The sequence below is a fragment of the Dromiciops gliroides genome, chromosome 1 (genome assembly GCF_019393635.1).
Source record: "Dromiciops gliroides isolate mDroGli1 chromosome 1, mDroGli1.pri, whole genome shotgun sequence".
NCBI classification, from domain to species: Eukaryota; Metazoa; Chordata; class Mammalia; order Microbiotheria; family Microbiotheriidae; genus Dromiciops; species Dromiciops gliroides.
The window spans coordinates 224,346,013-224,371,693 of NC_057861.1; the positions used below are offsets into that span (position 1 = coordinate 224,346,013).

General features: G+C 40.1%; 1 protein-coding gene across 1 annotated transcript in view; it reads right to left on the bottom strand.

Annotated features, from left to right (window-relative positions):
* Positions 1-206: 206 nt before the first annotated feature.
* The window catches only part of MTCL1 (microtubule crosslinking factor 1), a 167,925-nt gene continuing 142,450 nt past the window's right edge, over positions 207-25,681 (bottom strand). The window contains 6 exon segments of the mRNA XM_043979597.1: positions 207-1,225; positions 1,227-1,418; positions 13,732-13,800; positions 13,802-15,305; positions 18,384-18,415; positions 25,136-25,435. Of these exon segments, the coding sequence (XP_043835532.1) occupies positions 1,130-1,225; positions 1,227-1,418; positions 13,732-13,800; positions 13,802-15,305; positions 18,384-18,415; positions 25,136-25,435 (2,193 nt within the window). The 3' untranslated portion in view covers positions 207-1,129.

Consider the following 25,681-nt stretch of genomic DNA (forward strand, 5'->3'; position numbering starts at 1 on the left):
CAATTGCCCCCCACAAAAAAAATTGTAATAAGATCCATAAAGAGTATTTATATCAAGCTACTATATGCTCCATTCCACCCAATGCATTCTTTTTAGACATAGTACCTAGATTCCCATTTAAAGAACTCACCTGACTGAATCACCAAGATAAGGATGGAAGACATTGGAGAGGAAAAAAATGATCAGGCCATTCCATCATTTTTTTTTTAAATACCAAGGGCTTTATTTTTATTTCACCACAGTCTTATACAATGACACAACCATCTCTTACAGTTTGGTATTCTCATGTCTTTTCTTAATATATTCTCCAAGCAAGGAAGTTCTCAGTAAACACCGTACATTGCTAGCTGAACTTTTAACAACGATTTAAAAATGTGTTGTATTTGTTGCTTTGATGCAATAGTACCAACAATAAAAGTACAGTACAGGGAAATTCACAACAATACGACAGTTAAACATATTGGCTCACATTTAGGCGATGGTCAGAGTACAGTAGCAGTATGTACATGCACGCAAGAGCTTGGAACCCAAAGGCATGCAGGTCAAGCATGGCGTGTGAATTATATAGCTAACATCATAAGCCTTTCAGAGGCCTTCTTTGTGACTTTTTGTTTGTGTGTTTGTTTGACCTGTATTCCCTCCAGTCTATTGAATACCATTCTAGTCAGCTAAATTGCTTTCTTTACTACATAAAATTTAATGTTTCATATAATCTTAAACATTTCAAGACTCTTCCTTTAAAAAAATAACACTGACATCAAAATAGAACAAAATTAACTTAAAACACCCTAAGTCAACATGGAAATAAACCAAACCAAAATGGAACAGTGCAAATTGAACAAAAAGGCAGTCAGTATTTGGGGAGCGAGCGCATTCAGAATCTCTTAAAATGTACATTTTTAAAATTCTTACTCTTTAAATTTATATCTTATTAACCTTTTGTTTAATATACTGTGTGTAGAAAAGATGGAGACAAAAATAGTTTTTTGAGCTATGAAAAAAAATTAAGTTATTACAGGCACATTAACTGTTTCATTCTAGAAACATTTCTGTTTCACAGGTTGAACATTCAGCAGCTGTGTTGTTTTTGTTTATTTGTTTTAAAACATTCTTTGACCTTGGGAAAACTTTATCTCTCTTTACGGACAGGGATTGGGTCATGATGATGGTATGGTAATGCAAAATACAGTGAATTATTCAGTGATAATTCATGCCAACTTGCATCATTTTTTTGGCTTCTCAACTGCTGGTTCCTGTCCGCCATGTTCCTCCAAGGATATCAGGTCTCCGGTTGATTGAGACTGTGAGGCAGTGGGGGAATGTGGGGCCCAACGGGAAGGAGGACGACGTTTTGCTGGTCTTTCGGGCCGGGAGAAGCAGGATTCTAGGGGTGGAGCTAACGCAGAACAAGGTAGTTCCTTCATAGCCAAGACAAGAAAAAGAGAGTTACTAACATTGATAATGTTGCTGTCGTTATATCCTCAAATGAAGCCAAAGTGAAGGTCTACTAAAATGGTGGAGCATACCATAAACAAACAATGCAAGTCTTTCTATGTTCAAATGCCAAATGAAAGCTAGAGAATATTTGGAGGAGATGGGCAGAAGTGGACAATTTTTTAATTGTTACTTTTAATCATTAAGCATTCTTTTGCTCTGAGAGAGCAACCTAAGATCAATACTGTTGAATGAAAATTATCAATGCATACATTAACTTGCTGACATTAAAGCATTGAAAAAAATCAGCCAATCTTGTGTATAGAAAAGTCATGTAAAGAGAGTGTCATTATAGAAATACTTCACAGTATGGGCTGGAATGTAAATAGGACATGGAGAGCAGAATTTGTGGCTATTATCTAGGCAATTAAATTGGTCAGATATATTCAGCTGATCCAATTATTTATCTCTTCTTAATAATGATGTATGCAGTGATAGCAAGGATGTCCAAAATGACCAGTTAGGCCTTGCCATGGTCTGCATTGTTGTCCATGTAAGGATAAAGCCTGAGATGAGTGCATTCCATGTCCATTAGCAATGAAATGTACACAAAACCAGACCTGGTTACAAACTACTGTGTATTCCAAATCAAATGATAATAGGTTCAACAAAGACTTACAAAGTAGAAAAAATGCTAATATTATACAAAAAATTCTGTTACAGAAAAAATATTCTATCTATAGATAGAAATCATAATTTAGTTATAGTTTTCCTGAATATCGATTAATTACAGCAGGATCAGAATTAGATTAGAGGCAAAAATTAATTTAGAGGCAAAGCACATCTATTATTTCCCATTACAGAAATCCTACACATATACTGAAAATGGTTATGTGCAATACATACTGAAATGATGTGCAATGCCCTGAAGAGTAAAATGTAAAGGGTTCAGTGGTATCTCCATTTAAAAAAAAATGAGTTGCCTAATTTGATGGCATTTGAAAATATATACAGCAGTGATGAGGAGAGTTAATGACACAGGGTGTATATGTTAAGTCCTAAAATCAATCATACAACCAAAAGCTGAGATGGCAAACAAGATGGCAGAAAGCATGAACCATATTATGTAAAGAAAGAGCAGTGATAAAACCAGAGGACTGACAAGCACTCAGGTAGTCAATTAACCAAACAAAGATTTAATACAAGTGACGTGAACCATGAAGAAAACAGGATGATAAGAGAGAAGTCTGGTTAGAGCAATAGCAAGAGACATTGTAATATGATTTCTGGATGACATGAAGCAGGAAGCAAAGTTGGATGGATGACAGCAGGGGAACAAGCAAAAGTCAATGGTGGCTACTGAAACAGAAAGTAGCCAAAGTGGACTTTTGAACTGTTTGGGTGGGCATGAGAGGATGAGTGAGTAATGGTAATTCCCCTATCTCTTTGTGTAGTAAACAGAATGAATTTACAAATGACCACTGACATTCAAGATTATTTTTTAGACGTACCCTGCCTTCCAAGTGGTCAGTGCTACATGTACATAGGGGAAAGTCTAAAGTTAGCAAAGCATATGGCCTTGTTGGTACTGTATCAATAAGGAAAATAATCTCAGCTGCTGAGACACAAGTCTCCACTAGGATTACTGGCTCCATGTCCTTATCTCACCCCAGCTCATTGAATGTAAGAGAACATATGCTTTGTGAAAAATACTTTGGTTTTGGACCTCTCTGACAGAAAGCCATATGTGCTGTGATACCTGTAAGAGGCACAACCGGGTGAGAGGAAGTACTGATTTTGGTTGATTTGTGTCCCTGCTTCTGATATTTTAATAGGATTTTGTGAAATTTTATAAAGGCTTTTGTGATTTTCTTTTTTTTTCTTTGATTGGAATTATCATAATTTCTCTCTCTCTTACACTTCCTATTCCACCTCTTCCCCTTCTAGCTCTTGCACTGACTAGGAAAAAGGACTTTCATTGGAACAATTTGTCTGCTATAAAACTCTACTCAAAATAAATGGATATCATCAACATACTTGCCAGTTCTCACAGTAAAGAAAGGTTCTGCATGAGGTGCAACTGTAACATAGCATGACCTATTTTGTAACATACATGCCAGGACCACCATGTCCATTCAAGAAGAGGCTGTCTCCTTCAAAGGAGTCTTCTTATGAGGTCATGCTTTTATTCCATTACGTTCGTTCTTATGGAACAGCCTTCAAAACCCATGACATTATGTTGAATATCCTCAGTGATGTCATATTTTGTTTTTAAGGGTGGACTTGGTTTTTGGAAATAGCCAAAGGTAACTCAGATTCCATCTGCTGAGTAATATTATTGATTAAGCTGTGCACTGATGTTTTTGGTCAGGAAAAAAGAGGGTATGATCATAAATCTGGAGATGGATTTTCTTGCGTGAGCTATAAAGTGCCTCTAAAAGCAGTTTTGGAGGAAGAGCTCCAAAAAAGGTTTCAAGCATTGGCAGCTTGACTGGAATAAGAGATCTTTATCAAGATTAAAGATCAATGCACAATTGGATGCATATATTCCAATATCTTTTCTTTTTTTTAAAAAAATAAATCTCATTATTTTTCGGTAACTGTAGATTACATCACTGTTTCTGTTGGGCAGGCTGTAACTGGCAAGCAGGTCTGGACTTTGTGGAAAAATAAGAATTCTGTCAGAAGCTTAGATGGAGAATTCTGAGTGAGAACTGTTTGTTACAGAAAAAAAAGGGTCCCCCCCCCCACTCCAAAGTCAATACCTCTTTACACTGTGAAGCAGTCTGGCCTTGTAGGTAGCTAACTCTTTTCACTGTAATGGCTGCAAAATGCCTCTCTCTCCTAGGCACTGGGGTGGGATCGATCCTGACCCAAGCTAAGTGAAAATCAATTTCTTCCCATTAAGTTCTAGGGGCTGGACTGAGGCTCACAGGAGTTATTCCATACACTGACCTCCACATAACAATTGGGTTGTGCTGGGGAAGGCTACCTAGTACAGAAAGTAACTGTTATCTTTTATTTTAAGTATTCTTGTTTTGTTTTCAAGGGTACAAATACCATCCAATAGTTATATAAAATGATACCTTCAGACAGTTTTGGAAAACAAGGTAGAAAGCACTTACAGCAGTGAGGCAGGCAGGGTTAGAGTCCCCAGGGGGTTGTTAGTAAGACAGTTTGGTTCTGGACAGAACAGACAGAAGAAAGAAAAAAAGAAGAGCAAAAAGGTTGGAAATGAATTTTTAAAAAGAAAACAGAGTAAAGATTTTATAGTCAACAAGAAGGATGGCTGTGGGTAACTCTCTCAGCCATCCCCTGTGGGAGCAAACTGGGTAAAAACATCTAGCCCCTGATGGAATTGGGCACATTTATATCAAAGCAGACAGATAATCAGGGCCTATCATCTCTCATCATTTCTGAGCTGAGAAGCAACGACTGAAAAAATAAAATCTATCATGGAGGAATAGCACAGCAGAGATTCTTATTCAGCTTTAAGCGACTTCCCCACTTTCTCTGCTTTTAACATTTCAAATTCCTTCCTGGTGAACTAAGATGAGGAAATCTGAGTGATGTGGCCTGTGGTTCCCAAGTTATGAGAAACAGGAAAACAATTGTGCTGCCTGTCTCATTTTAGTCAAAAAGATCAGGATACTCCCACTTCCATGCTGAAGATTTTGCTTTACTCGTTTCCATTGAGACCTGTGAGAGGAGGATGGATGGCAGGCCAAGATGGGGAATTTGACCTTCGGAGGATAAAATCTCTCTTTGTGCTTTGGTTTCTCACTGTTTCTTCCTTGACTGCTGAATCAGGTGGTACAGCTGTCAGTGGGAGGTAAGAGGAACTAAACAGTGAGTTTAGCAACAGAGATGGACTGTTCTCTCCTTAAAAGACATACCGAGATGTACTATGATGCCATTCTGGTTCCCCTGTACCAAGAGCAAGAATCCTTTGTACCTAGAACAAGACTCACTCTTGTAGATCTGAATGTCTGAGTTAGCATTTGGTGGATAAGCTTGTGGCAGGTAGTTCAGAGAGTAGGTACTTCAATCAACTAGGAGACTGAGGTACTATTAGCTGACATGGAGGGGAACTGAATAAGTTTGGAAGTTGCTCTGATTGTGTTGGAGTAAGAGCCAGAGCTGGTACATCAATTATGGATGAAGGTGGGGAAATGTATTGCTCAAAAAGTCCTAATGCAACAAATCACATCAGAAAACGAAATAACTGAGTTTGGACATAGAGATCAAGCAAAGCTCTAAGAGAAAAGGAAGAAGGGGTGCCAATCAATGCTCCATGCAGGTACTGGACTGCCAACATCATGCCAGGCTGCAGAGAAGGAGGCCAATCAATTCCATTGGCTGGAAACAGTTGGAAAAGAAAGAAACACAAAGAGACTTTTCTTTAAAAACAAAAAAAGAAACTCAAAGGACACCAGCTTAGCCATGATAAAAACCATTTTCTGTACACCTTAATGGTGTGACTCATTCATGAAGCCCTTTTATTCTTCTCATTGCAGATTTATGGAGAAACTCAGTAATCTGTTGATAAACCAAAGCAAAGATTTGCTTCCTGAAACTTAATTGCTGTTTCATTCCCAACCATGGAGCAACAACTGCAGGCACAGCCAAGTTAATGCTTGAGCGCAAAGCCCTTGAACTTATTCCCCAGGTTTCTGGGGGGAGGCAGGACATTCACACAGAAAGATTCCCTCCATGGCTGCGGAACTGACAAAAACTGGCACTTACCTAGTAGAACTGGGCCCCTGAGACAGGGCTGATGGAGAACATTCAGAAGGCATCATTTGTCACCTAAGAACACTTAATCAGCAATATTTGTCCTTTGCACAGTATGTATTTAACTTTATGGAGGATTTATGGCACAGGAAAAGCCTTACAAAGACAGTCATATTTTATTAATTATTTCCCTGAAGGAGAGGTACTATTATTCAGTGGGTATAGAATGAGGCATAGAGTAAGGAAAGAAGGCCTGGGTTCAGATTCTCCCTCTAATACACAACAGCTATGTGACTGTGGGTAAGTCATTTGACCATTGCCCCTAAGACTATAAAGTCCAAAACAATCTATATTTGTATAGTCTTTCCTAAAGAGATAAAATAGTAGATCCACACATTTCTTTTTTTTTTTCCTGAATCTGTCTAATACAGGTATAGATTTAACAAAGAAGAATGTTTTAGTTCTGAGAGATGTAGGGAGTGGATATGCCATAGGGTGAAGACAGGGAAAGGGATTAGGGAACAATGCACAGAGAAAGGTAGGTAGCATTGATCCTCAATTCTAGGAGTGAGGGAGGAGAGAGAGAAATCGGTTTACTTCCTGGTATACAAGAAAGTGGGGAAAAAGGAAGGCAATGAAGGATACAAGGGTGATCCTGCAGCTTCCCTCAGTTTCAGGAAAAATGATCCTTTTGCCTCTCGAGTGATTCTGGGAGGCTCTGGGCCAGTCTGGAAGGGTCAGCAGTCCTACTCAAAAGGTGTATAGAAACTCATAACTGGCATGCGAAAAATGTGTAGAAAATCTTCAAGTTCCTTCCTGGAGAATAAGCTAAGAGGTTGGGGTTGCAGTAATTATAGGCATTTTAATTAAAAAGTGAAGAGTAAAGAAAAGGCTATAGAGAGAAGCTGGACATTGTAGGGGAGATCCAAAACCAGTGAAATGGAATTATAGAACTAAGGCTTAAGAACTTAAGTCTAACTCCCTCATTGTACAGATAAGGAAACTGAGGTCCAGGGAAGTTATTTGACTCATCCAAGGTCACTCATAGTAAGCTAGTATCCTTTCTGGGGAAATTTGTTTTTGCAATTCCATTTTTTTAGCAGTAATAGGAAATGGCACAAATAAATATATACATTCTTGAGTAACCAACTTTATTATAGTTTCCTCTGCCAAGAGATGGGAAAAATAATTTGATAGCTATGATATAGCAAAATTTTCGCAACCATGATTGCAAGTGAATTTAAATGTCTAAGTATATAAACACACTTAAAAGAAATGGTAGTGAAGGCAATTAAGTACTCGCAAATTCAACATTTCACAAAAAATTATTACGACCAACCAAGAAGACAGTGTCCTCAATATAATCATTAACCATGCTAGAAAAGTGTATGAGTAACTTTGGATGACTCTCACTATAATATTGAATAATGATGTTCCTTATTGGCATTTTAAATATAGCTTTCATTTAAAGTCACCTGTCTTTCTGATATAGAAACCCATTTCTGGTACAAAATGTTCTTGCACCACCTGAATGTTGTTTTCATGGAGTTCTTCATTTGACTGAGGAGGGATAGAATCAGTCTCATTTCACATTTCTGCATAGTATGTTTTGATTTTCTGGAACATTTTCTGAGACCTGTGGCATATCCATGTTACTGCACATATTTTGAAAGTCACATAGGTGGCCTAAATATGTTTGGAAATAACTGAGTAATAAGTAACCCTAGAAGGGCAGGGAGGGCAGGATTGCTTGGCTAGAGTGGAGAGGATGGATGACTTCAGCATATAATGGAGGAGAAGAGAAATTAGCTGTGGTGGTGATGGATAGCTGGGAAGGAACCCTGATGACTGAGATCCCAGATGTGAGACAGGAACTACTGTTTTAAGCAAGGGAATAACAAGTAAACACTAAATTAGTATTTCTTAGTGGTCTATCCTTGGGCCAGCACCATTCTGAGGCACATTTTTACTGCTTTTCAAAACTTTTATGCTGTTCTTTTTCTTCTCAAAATCTAAGACTTAAAAAACTGACACCTTCCTATGGCCCCGGTGTTCCCATATGTCAAGATGGAGTAGCAGAAATAAAGATGCAGGATTTGATTCTGGCATCAAATTTTGGTTGTGACAATTCCTAGTTGGGTAATTGTGAGGAAGTCACTTAATCCCTCTGAGATTTGTAATATGGAGATAATGACCTACCTTGCAGGCTTGTTGGAAGGAAAGCACTTTGTAAACCTTAGACATTATAGGATTAAGACTTTCCATTCTCTGAGAGAACTGTTACATTAAACCTTTGGAGGGTGAAGAGGACTGTGGTAGAGAATTTAGACATTGTACTGCTTTGTAGTACATAGTTTGGGTTGGGAAATGCTACTTTAGAAGGAGATTTTTGACGCATAAGGCTGTTTGGACAAGTGAAAAGACTAGATGGAGGAAGAGAACTCTGAGAAGAGGTTCAGAAGACATGGACACAAGGTGATTAAGGCACCAACTAGAATTATAACTATTGGAATTACATCATGTATAAAAATATAAGAAGTGTTAATCAATTTATTAAGTGTCTATTATGTGCCAGGCACTGCTAAGCATGGAGTAAGAACAAATGCCAAAGACAGAAAAGTCGACAAGTCTTGAAAGTGGACTAGATATGTGGTGGGAGACAGAAAAGTATGGCCCTCAAAATTCCAAATCCTAATCCTTCCTAAAAGAAGTAAATTTTAGAGATTGAAACAATTAACAGAATATAGTGCAAGAGCTAGATGCTTCAAAATCTCAGACATGTGAAAGAACCTAAAAGAGTTTGTGATGAAGGGATATCAGATGTTCCATCTGAGAAAGAAAAATGCTTGGAACACAAAGCAGAATTTCAAAGATCTTCTGGGAAAAACCATTTTATGAGTATAAGTATGTCTGTGTATTGAACATATGCATATAAATGTGGAAATAAAACTAAGTATGGTAAATTGACAAAAATTTTGGGAAAATTTAAAGGCAGTAACAAATGGGAAGAAGAGGAAGATTAAAGACATATCTTTTGTCAAATCTCCTTTCGAGCTATTTGAGTTTCAGAATTACAAATTAAAGGTGAAAATACACGAAGTATATTTTGTACTTTGCAATGTATACTTCTGGAATCTATGATTTCACCATTGTGACTCTTCACTAATGCTATTTACCTCCATTTGATATAGTTCATATCTTATATATACAACTTATTTGCATATTGTTTATCCCATGAGGTAACACTTGAAGATTTTGTTGTTGTTCAGTTGTATCCAACTCTTTGTGATTCTGTATTGGGTTTTCTTGACAAAGATCCTGGAGTGGTTTTCCATTTCCTTCTCCAGTGGATTAAGGCAAACAGAGGTTAAGTGACTTTCCCAGGGTCACACAGAGTGTCTGTGGCCAGATTTGAACTAAATCCTATTGACTACAGGCCCAGTGTTCTATCCACTGAGCCACTTAGCTGTGCAGAACAATGCTTGGCATAAATACTTGTTGATTGACTAATTACCTTTTTATGCCGCTCTCCTTTTAAAATTTTTTTTAAAGAGAAGGGAGAAGTTTAGTTCTGTGATTTCCTTGATATAAGGAACTTTCAGGGAAGGTGATTCCTTTTATCAAGCCAGATTGACAACTGTTCTGCATCTTAAGAGTGTGGCCTGAAACAGTGAGAGGTTGGCCCAGGGTCACACAGCTAACATGTATCAGAAGCAATATCTGAACCTGGCCCCTCCTGACTCAGAGGCTGTTTCACCACTCCTCCATACTTTCATAAATGATTTTTGTGAGCCGATATGGCACCCCAAATTCATTGCCAAGTTAATTGACATTCTGTGGCTGAGCTCCTCTATATTTAACTGTATCATTCCTTCTATGAGAGATATGCAATCTGTCATAGGCCCATAGCCAAAGTCTATTCAATGTGGTGGTCTCTGCTAGACCCCAGGCTTCACTGTTAGAGCTTTTGAGGGCCAACGTGGCCTCCTTGCCATGATGATGGATAAGGAAGACCTCCATGTAGGAAAGTACCTTGACTGATCTACTTGGAAAACTGATGGGACTGGCTAAGTCAACACAGGAAATAACACAGTGCTTCATGATGCCATGTTTGGTAGCACAGGGATGCTTGAAGACTTCAAGGGGGCTCATTAGTAGGTCATTCTTTATTTAGGATCTTTAATATTACCAGGGGAAGGAAGCAATAGATAACCAGTTCATGAACTGGCTAATTACTGGCTTTGATGGTACTGAAAATTCCAATGTTAAACAGAAGCATAGAAGAGATGTAAAAGTATAAAGGTAAATAAAGAAAATCACTGAAATTGCAACATGCCTGTCATATTTCCAAATTCAGAAGAGCACTAAATATGCTGTTTGGACACTAAAAATAACATTTGTGACTTGAGTGAGTGTGAGTGGGAGAATGTGGCAAGAGAAAAAGCGGGGCACATCAGCTGAAGTTTTGGGGGGGGGCAATGTGGCATTGTGGTTAGAGAGCTGCTCTTGGAAATCAGAAAGGTCTGGGTTCAAGACCTGTCTCTGACACATGCTAACCTTGTGACCCTGGGCAAGTCTCCTAACTTCTCAGTACCCTAGGCAAGCTTCTAAGGCTTGAAGTTGCAGGACATTAAGCTGTGGCAAGTTCTCTAGAGTGATGAAACCATAGATTCACTTGAGAAACATCCTGTGCAGAAGAGGAAAACTTCACAACAGACAACAGACATTAGACAAACAGGCAGAAACTAGAAAAGAAAAATGCCACTAAGATCTACAAAGGAGGTGAGCAGTGTTGCTCCAGTGTGGTCAGACTTTCTAATACTGTGAGCTGCCTGTGGAAAGGTAGTGGAAGTCCCTTGGAAAACGACTCTGGGGATCTCACCTTCAAACCCTGTTACTGAGAAAAGGGTAAATTGTTTGAGGAGACCCAGAAAAGGAATGGGTGTACTGATGTGAGAGACCTGTCATTTATAAAGAGTAAAAAGAATAAAGAGAGGGGATACTGGTGGAAATAATGGGGATAATAAGAACAACTTAAAGTGAATAAGAGATTATTTGAGTGGAAAACCAAGACGTGTTTTTTTTTTTAATAGCTAGAAATGAACAAACAGTAAGAGATTCTTGTTAAGTCCTAACCAGTAAGCTAAAGAGTGGATCTGGCTTTCCAACTAGTTACATTCTTTTCATCTATAATTCTTAGAGTTTTTTCCCCAACCTGTTTGCTTACAAATACAAATAGAAAATTAGCACTTGAGGCCTAAGTAAGGGTCAGGTGACCAGGAATGTAGATGGACCATCTTTGATGATGGCAGGTCAATGTTTCATGGACTCCAAAAACTATGGGTTCACATCTGGATCTTATGTGCTTGAGAACAGTGATTGGGAGTTTGTTGATTGCTATGAAATGAAGTCAAATCCCACCAGGAAGCACCTTGCACTAGCTCCCATTTGGTTTTATGAGCAAAGCTCAACTTTAAAGGAGATTAAATCCTCATCTCCAATTCATTGCTCAGTCAGTTGTTTAGAACTCAAGATGCATTTCCTCATAAAACAGTCCAGAGGAAACGACAACTAGGTTATTGGGCTTAATAACCCAGGGCCTAGCCCAGAACTATATTTGGATATACTTTCTAGCTTGTTTTAGAGGGGAAAAATTAGCTATGGCATTTGGCAAGAAGGGAACCTGGTGGACCTGTAAGAGTGTCTCTCCCTCTGGCCACATCTGTGATAGTTGGGGTAGCCACCCAACATAGAACAAGAAGAAAGAAGGGTGGAATAGCTGTTACTATGTGTGGGATGTTTCTAAGTCCAGTGGTAAACTGTCAGAGCATAATAACTGCTCTAGGATGCCAGGTATACAAAAATATTAATTTACTTCTTCATTCTACCTTTATTAAGTGCTTACTACGTAAAAAGCACTAGGAATACAAAAATGCCAAAATGCCATAGGCCCTGCCCTCAAGGAGCTTACATTCTAATGGTGTGATAATATATACATACACAATTCTGATACAAGTTAGAATGAGATATGTGCATAGGAGAAACCAATCACAGGGAGATAAGAGAACTGGACCAAAAAAAAAAAAAAGGATTACTACTTGCCAGAGGATCAGGTAAGACTTCATGGAGTGCATGACAACTGAACTGGGCCTTGAAGAAAGGGAAGGATTTTAAAGGGCAAAGGTGTGGAAGAAGTTCATTTAATTAGTTGTAAAGGGTCAAGATACTCCTAACCCAGTATACCCTCTAATTCACTTATTATAAATCACTCTAGTACATATTGTTGCATAGCTACTCATTTTCTAAAAAACAAAAAACAACCTATAAGGCAGGTTTTATTTTTATTCCCTGATACCAACCAAATGATAAGGTTCTGTTTTACTTCTCTAGCTACAGAAATAAAAATAGTAAATTTCTTTTCAAAGATGACATATAAATATACATTCCAAACCTGGAATGGTTTTGTGCACTGTTGCATATATGAAAGGAGACAAGAGCCCTGATTGGCAGACAGAATGCTGAACCTTACCTGCATAAGGGAGTTATTGCATTGGTTCCATACACTCTTTGGGAGAAATGCATGGATGGGGACACTCCAAGGAGGAAGAGGGGAGAGAAAATGATTTTGAAATGGTGGCAATGGTTGGGAATCTAGTCCCTTTATTTTCCTGTCCTTGCTTGAAATTCTAGAGACTGCTGAGAACGGATCTCCTCTGGCTGAGATCTCTCTTAGTTTGAACTGAAATCTTCTCTCACTCCACAGTGGAAGAGCTCATTTATTCTTGTGTATTTTTTTTTTTTGTATATTCTAATCTGTTCAGGTTCTCTGATTTGTTTACTATTGTGCTTGGATAAATGGGTTTACTCAATATCCATTCTCTATGATGGCATTTTTGGCATTCTGTATTACTAGTAAGGGAATCAGAGGCCTACATGTCCAAGGTCACATAGCACTTTGGGGATTGGATTAGAATCCAAGATTTTCTATCACAATTCCTTCAGAAAGAAGAAGAGAGCATTTGATATTCTAATATACCCATTGACAACAACTTCACAACTTAACCAGAAGGAGTCAATTCCAAACTCTGAATGATTTTGTCATCTTTAAGATCTGTCGTGGAAAGAACGGAGTCAGTTTTGATATACACACTTACCGCCAAGAAAAAAAAAAGAAAGTAATCCTAGTTTACCATATAAATACACACAGTGATATATGATGACCCTAAATGAAAGTCCTTAGTAAAAATAAGTGGGTGTCATTGGCATATGACCGATGGAGCAGCTTGGGCCAATCCATATTTTCATTGGCTCGCAGAAGGAAATGATATGGCACCTTCTCTTGAAATAGCTCCTGGTTTACCTTTCTCCCAATTCCCCTTTTCCCTAATCCAGATACCTCCCCATCCCACCATTCTCTCTAATTCCCCATAACTTTTTAAAGCCAGACGACTTTGTGAAGTCCTGAGCTCAAAGCTATATCAACCCTTTAGCAGAGAAAAAGCCAAGGGGTAGGAGCTTAGGATACAAAGATAGTGAACCAAGGGAGGGAAAGGTGCTCATTACCTCAATGGACCCTGGTTCAGCTTTGATCATTTCTCCCATGTTGCTGTCATTATTAAGACTCGGGGGGGCTATAGGCAGCCTGTCTCCTCTCTTCCTTTAAGGCATGTTCCCAGAGTTTCTTGTTCAGGATCCTGGCAGTATTTTCATTCAGCGTGTGGCCGGGAGGAGCAGATAAGTCCTGTCTCACGGGTGTGCCTTCCCCCCCTTCTTCTCTGGATGTCTCGGTGCCGGCTCCACTGGGGCTAGGTGACCTTCCCCGGGAACTTGTGCCTGTTTCCTGACCTGGGCCCAGATCCGGTCGGGGTTCAGCTGAGCGGGATCGGCTGCCTGCTCGAATTCCCTTCTGGAGGGGATCGTGTACCACAGGAGTGTGATCGATAATGTTGAACAGGCTGGAGAGTCCATCATTGATGGTAGTATGCACAGGGCTCTCCCTTGTGGTGGTTGAGCGAGCCCAGGCAGATTCACTATACCCCTTTTGGGGCGTCCCTGGCAGGGTCCTATTATTTGGCTGGTCAGCTTTGGAGAGACTCTTTCTCTGTAGTTTAGGCGAACCGTACTTGGGAGAGCAGCATGTGCGTTCAAACTTGGCCTGCACCTTCTCAATGGCAGGGGCTACCTGCCGGCTCCGGAGGTTCCTGGAGGGGGATGACACCGGAGTGGTGCCACCCCCCGCCTTTGGTGTGAGACACTTGTGGGGACTGCTGGTGATACTCCCACCACGCAGGGCTTCAGTCTGTAGGCTAACATTCATGGTCTGGGTGGTCTGCGTTCCTTTTGTCTTGCACCCGTTGGTCTGACAGGCCATGTCCTTCAACGGGGGCTTCGTGGGGCTAGCGTGGACAGCATTCCTGACGGAGAAGGCAACCTCTTTCATGTCATCACTCATGTTCTTGGACATCTTGAGGCTATGCAGGGAGGAGGAGGAGGAGGAGGAGGGAAAACCCATGGTCGTGCGAGCAGGGCCTTCCGCGGGGTGGAATCCACCCTCCAAGTTGTCTCTGTGGTGCCCTGGGTGTTCACAGGGCCACCTGCCAAACGCATGCTCGGGGAGGGTGCCTTTTCCCTCCCCCACGCTCCCTTTGGCTTTGTTCACAGAGAGCAACAAGCCAGGCTCTGCCTGGCTCTTCTCCTCGCTGCCTGCCGTCACCGAGCTATCAAACCTTCGGACTGCTGGTGGGCTATGAAACACTCGCACCCCCATTTTGTCGCTGATGACGTGGCTCTTCAAAGGCTGCTTCTGGCAGTGCTCTGGGCTGGTCGTGGTGTTGGTGGTCATGGTGACGCTTGTGGTGAGGTACCACGATGACCCGGGGGCATCGTTCCCTGACCTCCCCCCCTCGGTCCTTTCCGCCCAGGAATCTGGTGGCTTCTCGGCCAACCCATTCCTGTGGCCCTGGGGTGGAGTATAGTCCCAGTTCTTGTTAAATTCCTCAATGTACTTCAGGTCATCGGGGGACAAGGGAGGAGTGATGTCCTCCTTGTGGTTGGCGGAAGGCATGGCCTTTTCTGGCAGGAAGGGAGAAATGTCCATCAGGCGCTGGAACTCAGACATGGAGGACACTGAAACCGCCCTGAGAAAAGCAGAAAAGAAGAGATCATAAACCCGCCACACATCCTGCTAGATACAGCTCTGGCACGGCCAAAGGAAAGCGGACCCTGGTCATTCCTTCCCCTTGCCTAAAGAGCACTCTTAACGCTTGTGTGGCACACTTCCTTGTTTGACGGCGCTTTTCAGGCATCAGCCGATCCCACGGGGCGTTTTCATGGAACTTAGCACAACCGACTCTCCCCGCTGACAAAAGGCAAAATTTCATGGAATATTTTGATTCATAAATAATATTCCTGAATCTCAGTGCAGTCGACCGTTTCCACTTCCCCCATTGAGCCCTGTACTTTGCTTGTCTATTGGCTCTTGGCCGTTCCCTGGTGGAGGTCTCAACGAGCCAGGAAAGTCCCCCAAACTAGACAGCAAAAAGAAAAATGATAGGCAGAGGTCCTAAGTGCACCTGATAAATAATCTACAAATATTTCCACTACAAAAATCTATGTGTTCCTGCCTACATTGACTCCTGGCCCAAAGGCCCCTTGTTCTTCGGGCTACACCCACCGTGTACTCTGGCTGCCGAGTTTACTAGATGAAAAGAACACATCGGTGGCAAAGATACAGAGCATCCTGGCTTTCTTCTCTCTGCCTTTCCCAACACAGATTATTTTGAAAGCACACACATACACACACCAAAGATAGGGAAAGAAAGTCGGAGACTACCCAAGCCTACCCAATTTAGGCTTCTTCTCTCAGGCTTCTTCTGCCAGATATCTTTGAGGTCTCATGACATGTGATGCCTCAGTGCCTCCCCTAGGGTAAATTGCCTGTCATTGTATGAACAGAAGTGGACAATTAATGGCTATGATGCCAGCCACTCCAGCAGCCCCTGGGCTTTCCCCTACACACACCTTCAGGCTAGGCCATGATGTTTAGAGTCTAGGGTCACATGTTGTGTATATGTGGGAAAGGGTGGATGACTGGCTTAGTCCCAGAGGAATTTCCTTATCTCTAAAGTGAATGGGCTATACCAAACGATCCTAAGTGCCTTCCTGTTCTTATTTTCCAGGAATCTACAATTCCCTGGATTCCCTGGCTTCAGGAGCATTCCTTCACAGCTAACTCGAGATTGAAATACCTCTGGGTAAATCTCCAATCCCAGACATCCTCCCAGAGAGCCCCAGAGAGATCAATTACCTAAAAATCTTCCTCAATGGGAATGACTGGCCATGGCTGGTTTGCACAAGTTATCTTGCCATGTCTTTCTTCTATCATTGTGAGACTTTTACCCTAAGATTCAACACATGAAGGCAGCTAGCTAACACAGGTCCTACTAGCACATACACTACAGGGCGTGACCCACAGTACTTAAGTTTTTTCTCAGAGGAAAAGTGAAAAGGATGAAATGACCCTCCCTCCTGGGCACCATTTTATGATTCCAACCTTGACTTGATGGTCACTATTTTGGCATTAGTTTGAAGTCATCCACAAACTAGCTAATAAGCACTTGGAGAATTAATTGATGGCTACCAGTGCTTGAAATGAGAGGAAAAAAGGAAATGGTATGACTTTATTGACAGGTATAGTCCTTTTAGCCAAACACGCCAAAAGTTATGAGGAAGGAGGAGGCTGAAACCTTGTCATTTGTTCTTCCTGGCTCACCTCGGATTCCACTTCTCAAATCGAAGCAATAGGTTCAATACCACGTGGATTACCAGAATGCATTGCTGTCTGAGCAGCTGAAAGTAGTCTTATAGTAGTTTAGTGAAGCCTCAATCCTTCCCATATTTCTTTGAGGTAACAAGTCCAGCCCGCTAAAGCACTAATCAGTTAATTTCCTATGCTCAGTGTTGCCAGTGGCACAGACTAGTATGGAATTATGATGGAAGGTAGTGGTACTGGTAAGGATTAGAGCATGGATAGATATTGAGGACAGAGGGTAGGGTGAGAGGGGACAGATGGAAGCTCCGAGGGTGCAACAATTATTAGCTTTTCTCCCGTGAGAGAAAACAGGAAGGGTTAAAGGCAGGAATTAGCTCCAATTTAAGCACTGAGGGTTGAGACTGCAGTGAGGACGCAGAGGAAGTATACTATGAGGCAAGTGCAGATTGGAGAGAGAATGCAAGGTCAGCAGCAGATGCAATATAGCTTAAAGAGGTCCAGGGGCTACAATCCAATGACCTCCAAGGTCCCTTTCAACCCTGTAAGTCTGTGACTCTGAGGGTAGGGGAAGAAGTAAGGTAACAGTGATGGAGTCAAATTTCACAGGAGAATCCAGGATGAGGGCTACTAGAAATGTCAACATGACCTGACAAAGTCTTTCATTTAATGCAAAAGCATCTACTTTTATAGAATGAAAGAAAGGGTTGGAAGAAAGGTAGAGAGGGACTAGTTAAAAAGAGAATGGGGGAGAAAACCATAGTAGGCAGAAGAGGAACGGTGCTTAAGTTATTTCATAGCTTCACAGGCTTAGAGCTGGAAGGGACCTTGGAGATGAAGTCTCACCCTCTCATTTGGCAAATGAGGAAAATGAAAGCCAAAGAGGTTGACTCATTTGCCCAAGGTCACAGAAGCGGTAAGATGCAAAGCCAGGATTTGAACCCAGGTCCTCTTCCTCTGATTTAAGAGAAAATAAATCCAGTGCTCATTCCAGTGTACCATGGCCACTATTTCATTTTTGATTTCCTCAAGAGAGATGACCAGTAGTTTTAAAATAAAACTTTTCATACATTTTTAAACTGGATGAAATATCTTGCAGCACAGAATTCCTTAAACTTGCTTTATATTGAAAAGGGAGACACTATTGTGAACTTAATTTTCAAGTGATCATTTAATGAGACTCCTATCTGCATTATACATATAAAATTACAACATAATTTAGGTGAATTCCAAACCAAAGTCCAATCCTTGATGTAATCGTGTTTGATCTTTTAGTTATTAGTGATCAATGACATCATATTAATGAAACATGATAAAACCTGATCACATTTGTTTTTTCATAATCATAAAAAGGAGACCAGGCTGCTACAAAAGGGGTGAGTGACATCAATCCCTGAGAAATTCACTTGGGGCCTACTTTAGTTAGTGTGATTTTCATTCACCTTACCTTTGAAGATTTCCCTTGTAGTTATCTTCATCCTGTAAGAGAACAAAACAAAACAGATAAATCCGATTCTGGCTGCTTCTTGCTGTGGCTTCTATCATGAGAAAATACCTCCTGAAAAATACTTTATGCAAAGTAGAGAGATGGATGAGAGGAGCTACTGGTATAGAATGTTGAATGCATTTTCAGAAAAGGTCACTTGTTTTTGTTAGTTTGTTATAGTTAGTATTTGTTAGTTAATAGTTTTATTTTGTTACAAGAGAACTTACTCTCACAGGACAAGGATGTTCTGAAAATGTATTGAAAAATATAACGTCAAACATTTTTAAAAATGAAAATACAGGGGTGGCTAGGTGGCACAGTGGATAAAGCACCGGCCCGGGATTCAGGAGTACCTGAGTTCAAATCTGGCCTCAGACACTTGACACTTAACTAGCTGTGTGACCCTGGGCAAGTCACTTAAACTCCATTGCCCCACAAAAAAAAGAAAAAGAAAAAAAAGAAAATACATCTTACATGGCAGGCAGTGGGGGATGGGATATATGCTAGGAGGAAGGTGCTGGCCAGAGAAATGCAGAGAAGTACTGTGATATAGACACCACAGGCACTAAGAGGGGTCCTGGTCCAGGAACCCTTAGCAGGGGTCCAGGAATGGAGATGATAATAGGATAAGGAGATAGGGAACCTGGCTGGAATGATATTTACAGGGAAAGTTAGTTCTTCCATACTTCTCTAAAGGAACCTAATAATAATACCATAAGTTATCATGGCATTTTATAGTTTTTAAAAAGGCATCTAAATGATGCAATGGGTAGAGTGCTGGGCGTGAAGTCAGGAAGATCTGAGTTTACTTACAAGCTATATGACCTTGGGCAAGTCACTTAACCTTGGTCAGCTTCAGTTTCCTCAATTATAAAAAGGAGATAATAATAGCATCCATCTCTCAAGGTTTTGTGAGAATAAAGGAGATGATATTTGTAAAGATGTATACAAATGCTAGTTATTATTATCTCTGAACCTCAGTTTCCTTATCTGTAAAACATGGATAATAAAACCTATAATACTTATACAAGATTTTTGTGAAGTTCAAATGAGAAGATGTAATTTCAGCATTTTGTAAACTCTAAAGCACCATATGAAGGTCTTCAATCATGGTGGTGGTGGTGGTGATGGTGAGCCAGATTCTCCATAAACTTTGGTTTTAACTGAAATTTTTTCTCAAGTCTATCTACTTAGAATCCCAAACTTCATCCAGGCCTAGTTCAAAGTGCCAACTGCTGTACAAGACCTCTCCTGATTTCTTCCAGTTGTGGGTGCCCTCTCACCCATATTACCTTTTATTTACTTTGCCTACATTTTGCATTTACTTATATATGACATTAAGGTTTCCCCCACTACAATGTAAGCTCCCTGGGGGCTGTGGGGTGGGACACTTGGAACTGTCTTATTTTTATATTTTGTATATTTAGTGTTCAACATAGCACCTGGTATAGAGCCGGCACTGAATAAATTTTTGTTGATCAAATTAATTCATTTTCCTTCTGGGAGAGTTGCCATGAGCTCAGAAGTACAGGAAAGCTCAGGCCCCATGACTTTCTTAGCAGAGCTGGTGCTAAAACACAAATGTCCTAAATCCCTATCAGGATCTCTTTTCACTAAATTACCCTATGACCTCAATCTGTAATCTCATCAAAGTGGACACTTCCTCTTCAAGCCCTCCAGAAAATACAGGGGAAGGCTATACCCTATACATTGAGGACCTTTCCCGAGATCTCTGGGCTGTATGGCTGGCTGTCCATAGGCCTTGATCTCCTACACATGCTGATCAGGCATTCAGTTATTCCTCCAACACACCATTTCCCTACATTCCAACAAAGGCACTCTTTGACATTTACTCTCCATTAAACGTGTGGGAGGCTGCCTGACAGATGAAGCAGCTGTTATAATAGTTCCCTAGTAACAATTCCTTTAATCCATCCTTTAAACTTAATGTCTCAGTGTCTCAAGTGAAAGGGATAACTAGGAAAACTTGAACATTTCAGGATATAGTGGGATACAATCTATTTGGCCCAAGTATTCTATCTCTTGAATTCAGAAAGCTTCCCTCTTCCCCTGTCTTCCCTTATGAAACACAAAGCACACTGGTACCATTCTGTCCCAAGAGGATAAATATAGGATTTAATTCAAACATCCACTTGAGTTTTCTGGGAGTTGAATCCTTTCTTTCTTACATAATATAACAATTTTTAAAATGTGTTATTATCTAGTGACATTTTCTCATTCTCTTCATGAAGACTTTTTAAAATAATTTTTTCCCCTTTCACCCAATAGATTTCTAGAATCAGAATGTTTTCCTGTGATTTAAAGAATATGGATTTCCTAGCTTCTTTTCTGCCTCCTCTGAAATTTCCTGAGCATACTCATATTTGAAAACAACTCTATTCAATTGAACTTTTATTAAATACCTACTATGTAGAAGATAATGAATGGTCCTTGCCCTGCTCCAATTGATTATAGGTAGGGAAGATACAACGAGTACATACATAAGTAGGGCTGAAGGAAAATTGTGAAGGGAAAGAACATTACCCATGAGGAAGACCACAGATGTCTTAATGGAGATAGAAGCACTTGAGGCTGAGACTTAGAGGAAGGCAAGCATTATGAGATTTGGAAGTAAAGCAGGAATGTATTGAAGCCATATGAGGGATGGTTGATGTACATAAAGACCCAAGATAGACAATGGGGTTCAAGGAACAATTCAGTTAGTTGTCTGGTTGACTGAATTATAGAATGGAAAAGATGGTCATATGAAATAAGGCAATATGAAATATGAGAAGGAGGGTGGGATCCAGGTTTTGAGTGTGGTAAATGTCAATGTCAGGAGTTCTCATTTTATTCTACAGGCAATGGGAAACCATTAAAGGGGTCTAAGCAAGGTCCTGACAAGGTCAGACCTGTACATTAGGAAGATTCTTTTTGCAGCTGTGTGGAGGGAGGGTGGATTGTTGAAGGGGACACTGGAAAGAGGGAAACCAATTAGGAAGATATTTTAGTGGTCCAAGTGAGGGATGTCAAAAGCCAGAACAACTGTGGGGTTAGGAAGAGAAAGGGAAGGAGATGACAAATGTTATGGAGGTAAAGTGACAGGACTTAGCAACTGATTGGATATAGGGAAGGGAGCCAAGAGGTTAACTCTGATTTGGTGATCCTTGGTGACTAGGGGGAAGCTTTATGAATAATCCTAATTCTAAGTGACATAGGTCTAGTTACTTATAAATCTGACAGTCAAAAGATCTTATACCATCCCCACTTTTTCCTCTTATTTTCAATCTCTCTCTATTCCTTCCATTCTGCCTATGAACAAGCCCATGTCTCCTTTGTTCTCAAAAAACCCTTTGCTTGATCCTACTATCCTCACTAGATATCATTCTCCCTTCATGGATAAACTCTTTGATAAAGTGCTCCTGACTTTCTATCTACTGTATCACCTAGCTGCCTAGAACACCTTCTTTTCTTGGATACTCTCTTCTCTAGGTTTTCATGCTGCTGCTCTCTCTCCATTCTCCTATTTATCTTGCTGCTTCTTCTCAGTCTCCTTTGCTAGTTCTTCACCTATGAAATACCTACTAACAATGGGGATACGGGAGACTTTGTCTTAGACTTTTTTTTTTTGCTCTATCCCACATGATCTTATCAAATCACAGAGGTCCAACTGTTAACTTTATTCAGATGACACCCAAATTTATATGGCCAGCTTTAGTTTCTCTCCTGAGCTCCAATCCCAAATACTAACTGCCTCTCCTTTGCGTTTATCTGTAGGAAGAAAGGAAAGAAACAAGCATTTATTAAATGCTTAATATATGCCAGGCTTAGTGCTAAGCACTACGAATAAAAATACAAGCAAAAAGAAAAATAGACCCCGCTCTCAGGTAGCTTGCACTCAAATGGGTGAAGATAACACACAAAAGGGAACTTATAAGAAAGTGTGTGTGTGTGTGTGGGGGGGACATTTCAAACTCATTATGTCCAAAAAAGAACTTAGATTCTTTTCTCACAAACCTTCCTTTCTTTTGAACTACACAATTACTGTGTAGGGTACTACTAACCTTCCAGTTACTCAGGCTCACAACCTTGGTGACATGATGACTTCTTACCTTACTCACTCTACATATCTAATCTGTTGCCAGATCTCATCATTTCTTCCTTTACACCATCTCTAGTGTATATCTCCTTTCCATTATTTGTCCAGCTACCAACCCAATCCAGGTCCTTATCTCTCACCTGGAGTTCTAATTGTTCTGCCTGTCTTAATTTCTCCCTTCTCCAATCCATCCTCCCAGGGGCCAAAGTGGACTTCCTAAAGTTTGTGTCTGAACAGATTTCCCTTCACCATTTCCCTCCCCACCCTTGCCCCAATTCAATAAACTCCAGTGCCTCTCTATTACCTGCAGAATGAAATATAAACTCTTCTGTTGGCTGTTTAACCTGGCCCTTTCTCACCTTTCAAGTCTTCTTATACTTTATTCTACTCCATGCACTCTATGACCAGCTATATTAACCTATTTTTTATTCCTCAGACATAATGCTCCATTTTCATTCTCTGGGCCCTTTCTCTGGTTGACCCGCATGCCTAAAATGTTTTGTCCCCTCACTTCTACCTCTTAGTTTTTCTGGCTTCCTTCAAGACTTGGCTCAAATCCCACCTTCTGCAGGAGGTCTTTCCTGGTTACCATAATAGTTAATGTCTTCCAATCTGAGATTACTTTCCATCTACTCTCTCTCTCTCTCCATATAAAATCACAGTGCTTAATAAATGCTTGGTGATTGATCGACTGAAGTCCAGTTGGTTCATGGAGCACAACCAGGTGATAAAACCTAGACTGTGACCAAATGGTGGTTTCATTAATGTGGAATTCATATGATGCTACATATAAAATCTAAAGGAAAGTATGGCAAATGAGAGAATCCCAGAGATGCATGGAATCCTACCCTTACTCCACAGAAGGATGTCTTAGGTCTCACAACATTGGGAATCATGTCTGGATTGGAATAGATCCAATTTGGCATAAAAAATTCTTGGCATCCTGGAATTCCTTGGGAGTCAATGATGGAAGTGATAACTGAGGTCCCTTCAGGCAAAGCACTTTGTAAACCTTAAAATTTTATGGAAATATGGGTTAGTTGTCATTATCATTGTCTTGGGGGCCTATACTTAAAAAAAAAAAACCTACCCAGGTTGGTTGCCCTGTAGCTCTTGGAATAAGGTCTCTTTCTCCAATGTATTTTTCTTCACTAAGGATAATCCTGAATTGGACCAGACTCCTCAAGGTTTTATTGGATTAAAGGAGAACTTGGAGCATCTTCCTCAAATTTAATTACACAGAAATAGAGAACTGATGATATTCCTCATTTCTAACATAATCCAATTCCTATCCATATTCTCATAAATGAATGACTACTGGGAAATTATGAGTCTTCAGGAATTTTCAAGGAACTAGTGTTCCCAAACTCTCATGAAGAGAGACTTCACTTTCATTTGCATTTGATTACTGATATGATAATCTGGGAGTGGCAGAAGCATTTACTTTTAGTTCTTTCACTGTCCTGTTCTCTAGTATTTCTCAATACTTCCTATCTTCCCTAAGGATTCATACAATTCTAGAATCTCAGAACTGAAAGAGATCTCAGTATATAGTCCAACACATAACTGGACAAGAATCATTTTTATACCATATCAACAAATGATTATCCAGCCTCTTCTCTTCCCTGCTCTCCAAGACCTACAGGTATAGGAAACTTATAATTTTCTGAAGCAGTTCATTATATTTGGAGACAGTTTTTCTGTTAGAATTTTGGAGTTCAAGGGATCATCTAGATTGTAGACTAGGGATCATCTAATCCAACTGCCTTATAGACGTATGAAGAAAATGAACCTTGAAGGAGCTAATTAGATTAATTTCATCTTCCCCATTAGATTATCAGCTTTTTGCTTTTCTTTGTCATTCTCAATACTCCCAGGGTTACAGTGTAATAACAGCTAACATTTAAATAACCCATCAAGGTTTACAAAGTATTTTCCATACATCTTATTTGATTATAGTGTTATGAAGTAGATGCTATTATTATGCCCCTTTTACAGATGAGGAAATTGAGGCTGAGACAAGAAATGACTTACCTAGAACCACATAGCTTGTAATATCTGAAGTAGGATCTGAATTCAGATTTTCCAGACCTTGTATCCAGCATTTTATTGACTATAATACCTGTCTCACTAGTACATTAAGGGCAAACCCAGGTTTCTCCACTCTTTGACACCATGCTATCTCATATGGATAGAATATTTTTTTTCTCTAATCAAAGAGATCTGCACTAGGGTCTGGATTATTTGAATAGCTTCTATATGAACTTTTAAATATCTAGACATCTTGTATATGTAGCAAAGATTAGAACTGGTGTCATTGGCAACACCTGATGAATGTGGCATCTGTTCTCTTATGAGACTTCACCTTTCATAGCAAATAAACTGGGTCTATGTGGAAAAACCAAATAGTGGTAATGTTGGCAGGGGACAACAACATGGGCAGAAATGATGACATAGAAATATAAATGCCTATTTCCATTCTAGTATCCATTTTCTTTCATTTATCTTTTCTCTTGGCACTTTCTGCTGTGGGAAAGGATCACATTCCATTATTGCTTAATTATTGCTACTTCATTAGAGAGTAATTAAGAAGTAGAGAGAATATAAGGATTACTTCATGCAGGCAAGTGATAAACTTCTCTCGTCCCACTTTCCGAGGCTGAGTGTCATCGGGCTCATCATCCAAGGCCAATGCATCCAAGAAGATGTTCTCTGTGGCAGAGCATCGGTCTGTTTGCTTTAATTTTGACAGTGTCTGGTCTTCAAACTGCATTGGGTCTGAATTGGAGTAAGACCAGTTTCCTGTTGAACGAGGCATATGATGGCTCCCTTGGTTGGAAAATACACGGATGTTGACATCTTTTGAGTCCCTAAAGAAACTGTCATTTCCAAGGAAGCTCATTCCATTCTGTAGCTTAAAATGTAAAGAAGAGAAAAGTTAGTAGAGATTGTCCATCATCTGGCTTTGAAGTACACTGTCTCTTTCTCACAACTTGGGATTTTATTTGGACTGATTCTGTAGAATGTTAGGACACTATAATAGTCCTTTTCCCTTTTCTCCTACCCATCCTCTACCTCACCCTTCCCCCAATGGGTGCCAAACTTATATTAGTTGTTTTTTTTTTTTTTAAGTGAGGCAATTGGGGTTAAGTGACTTGCC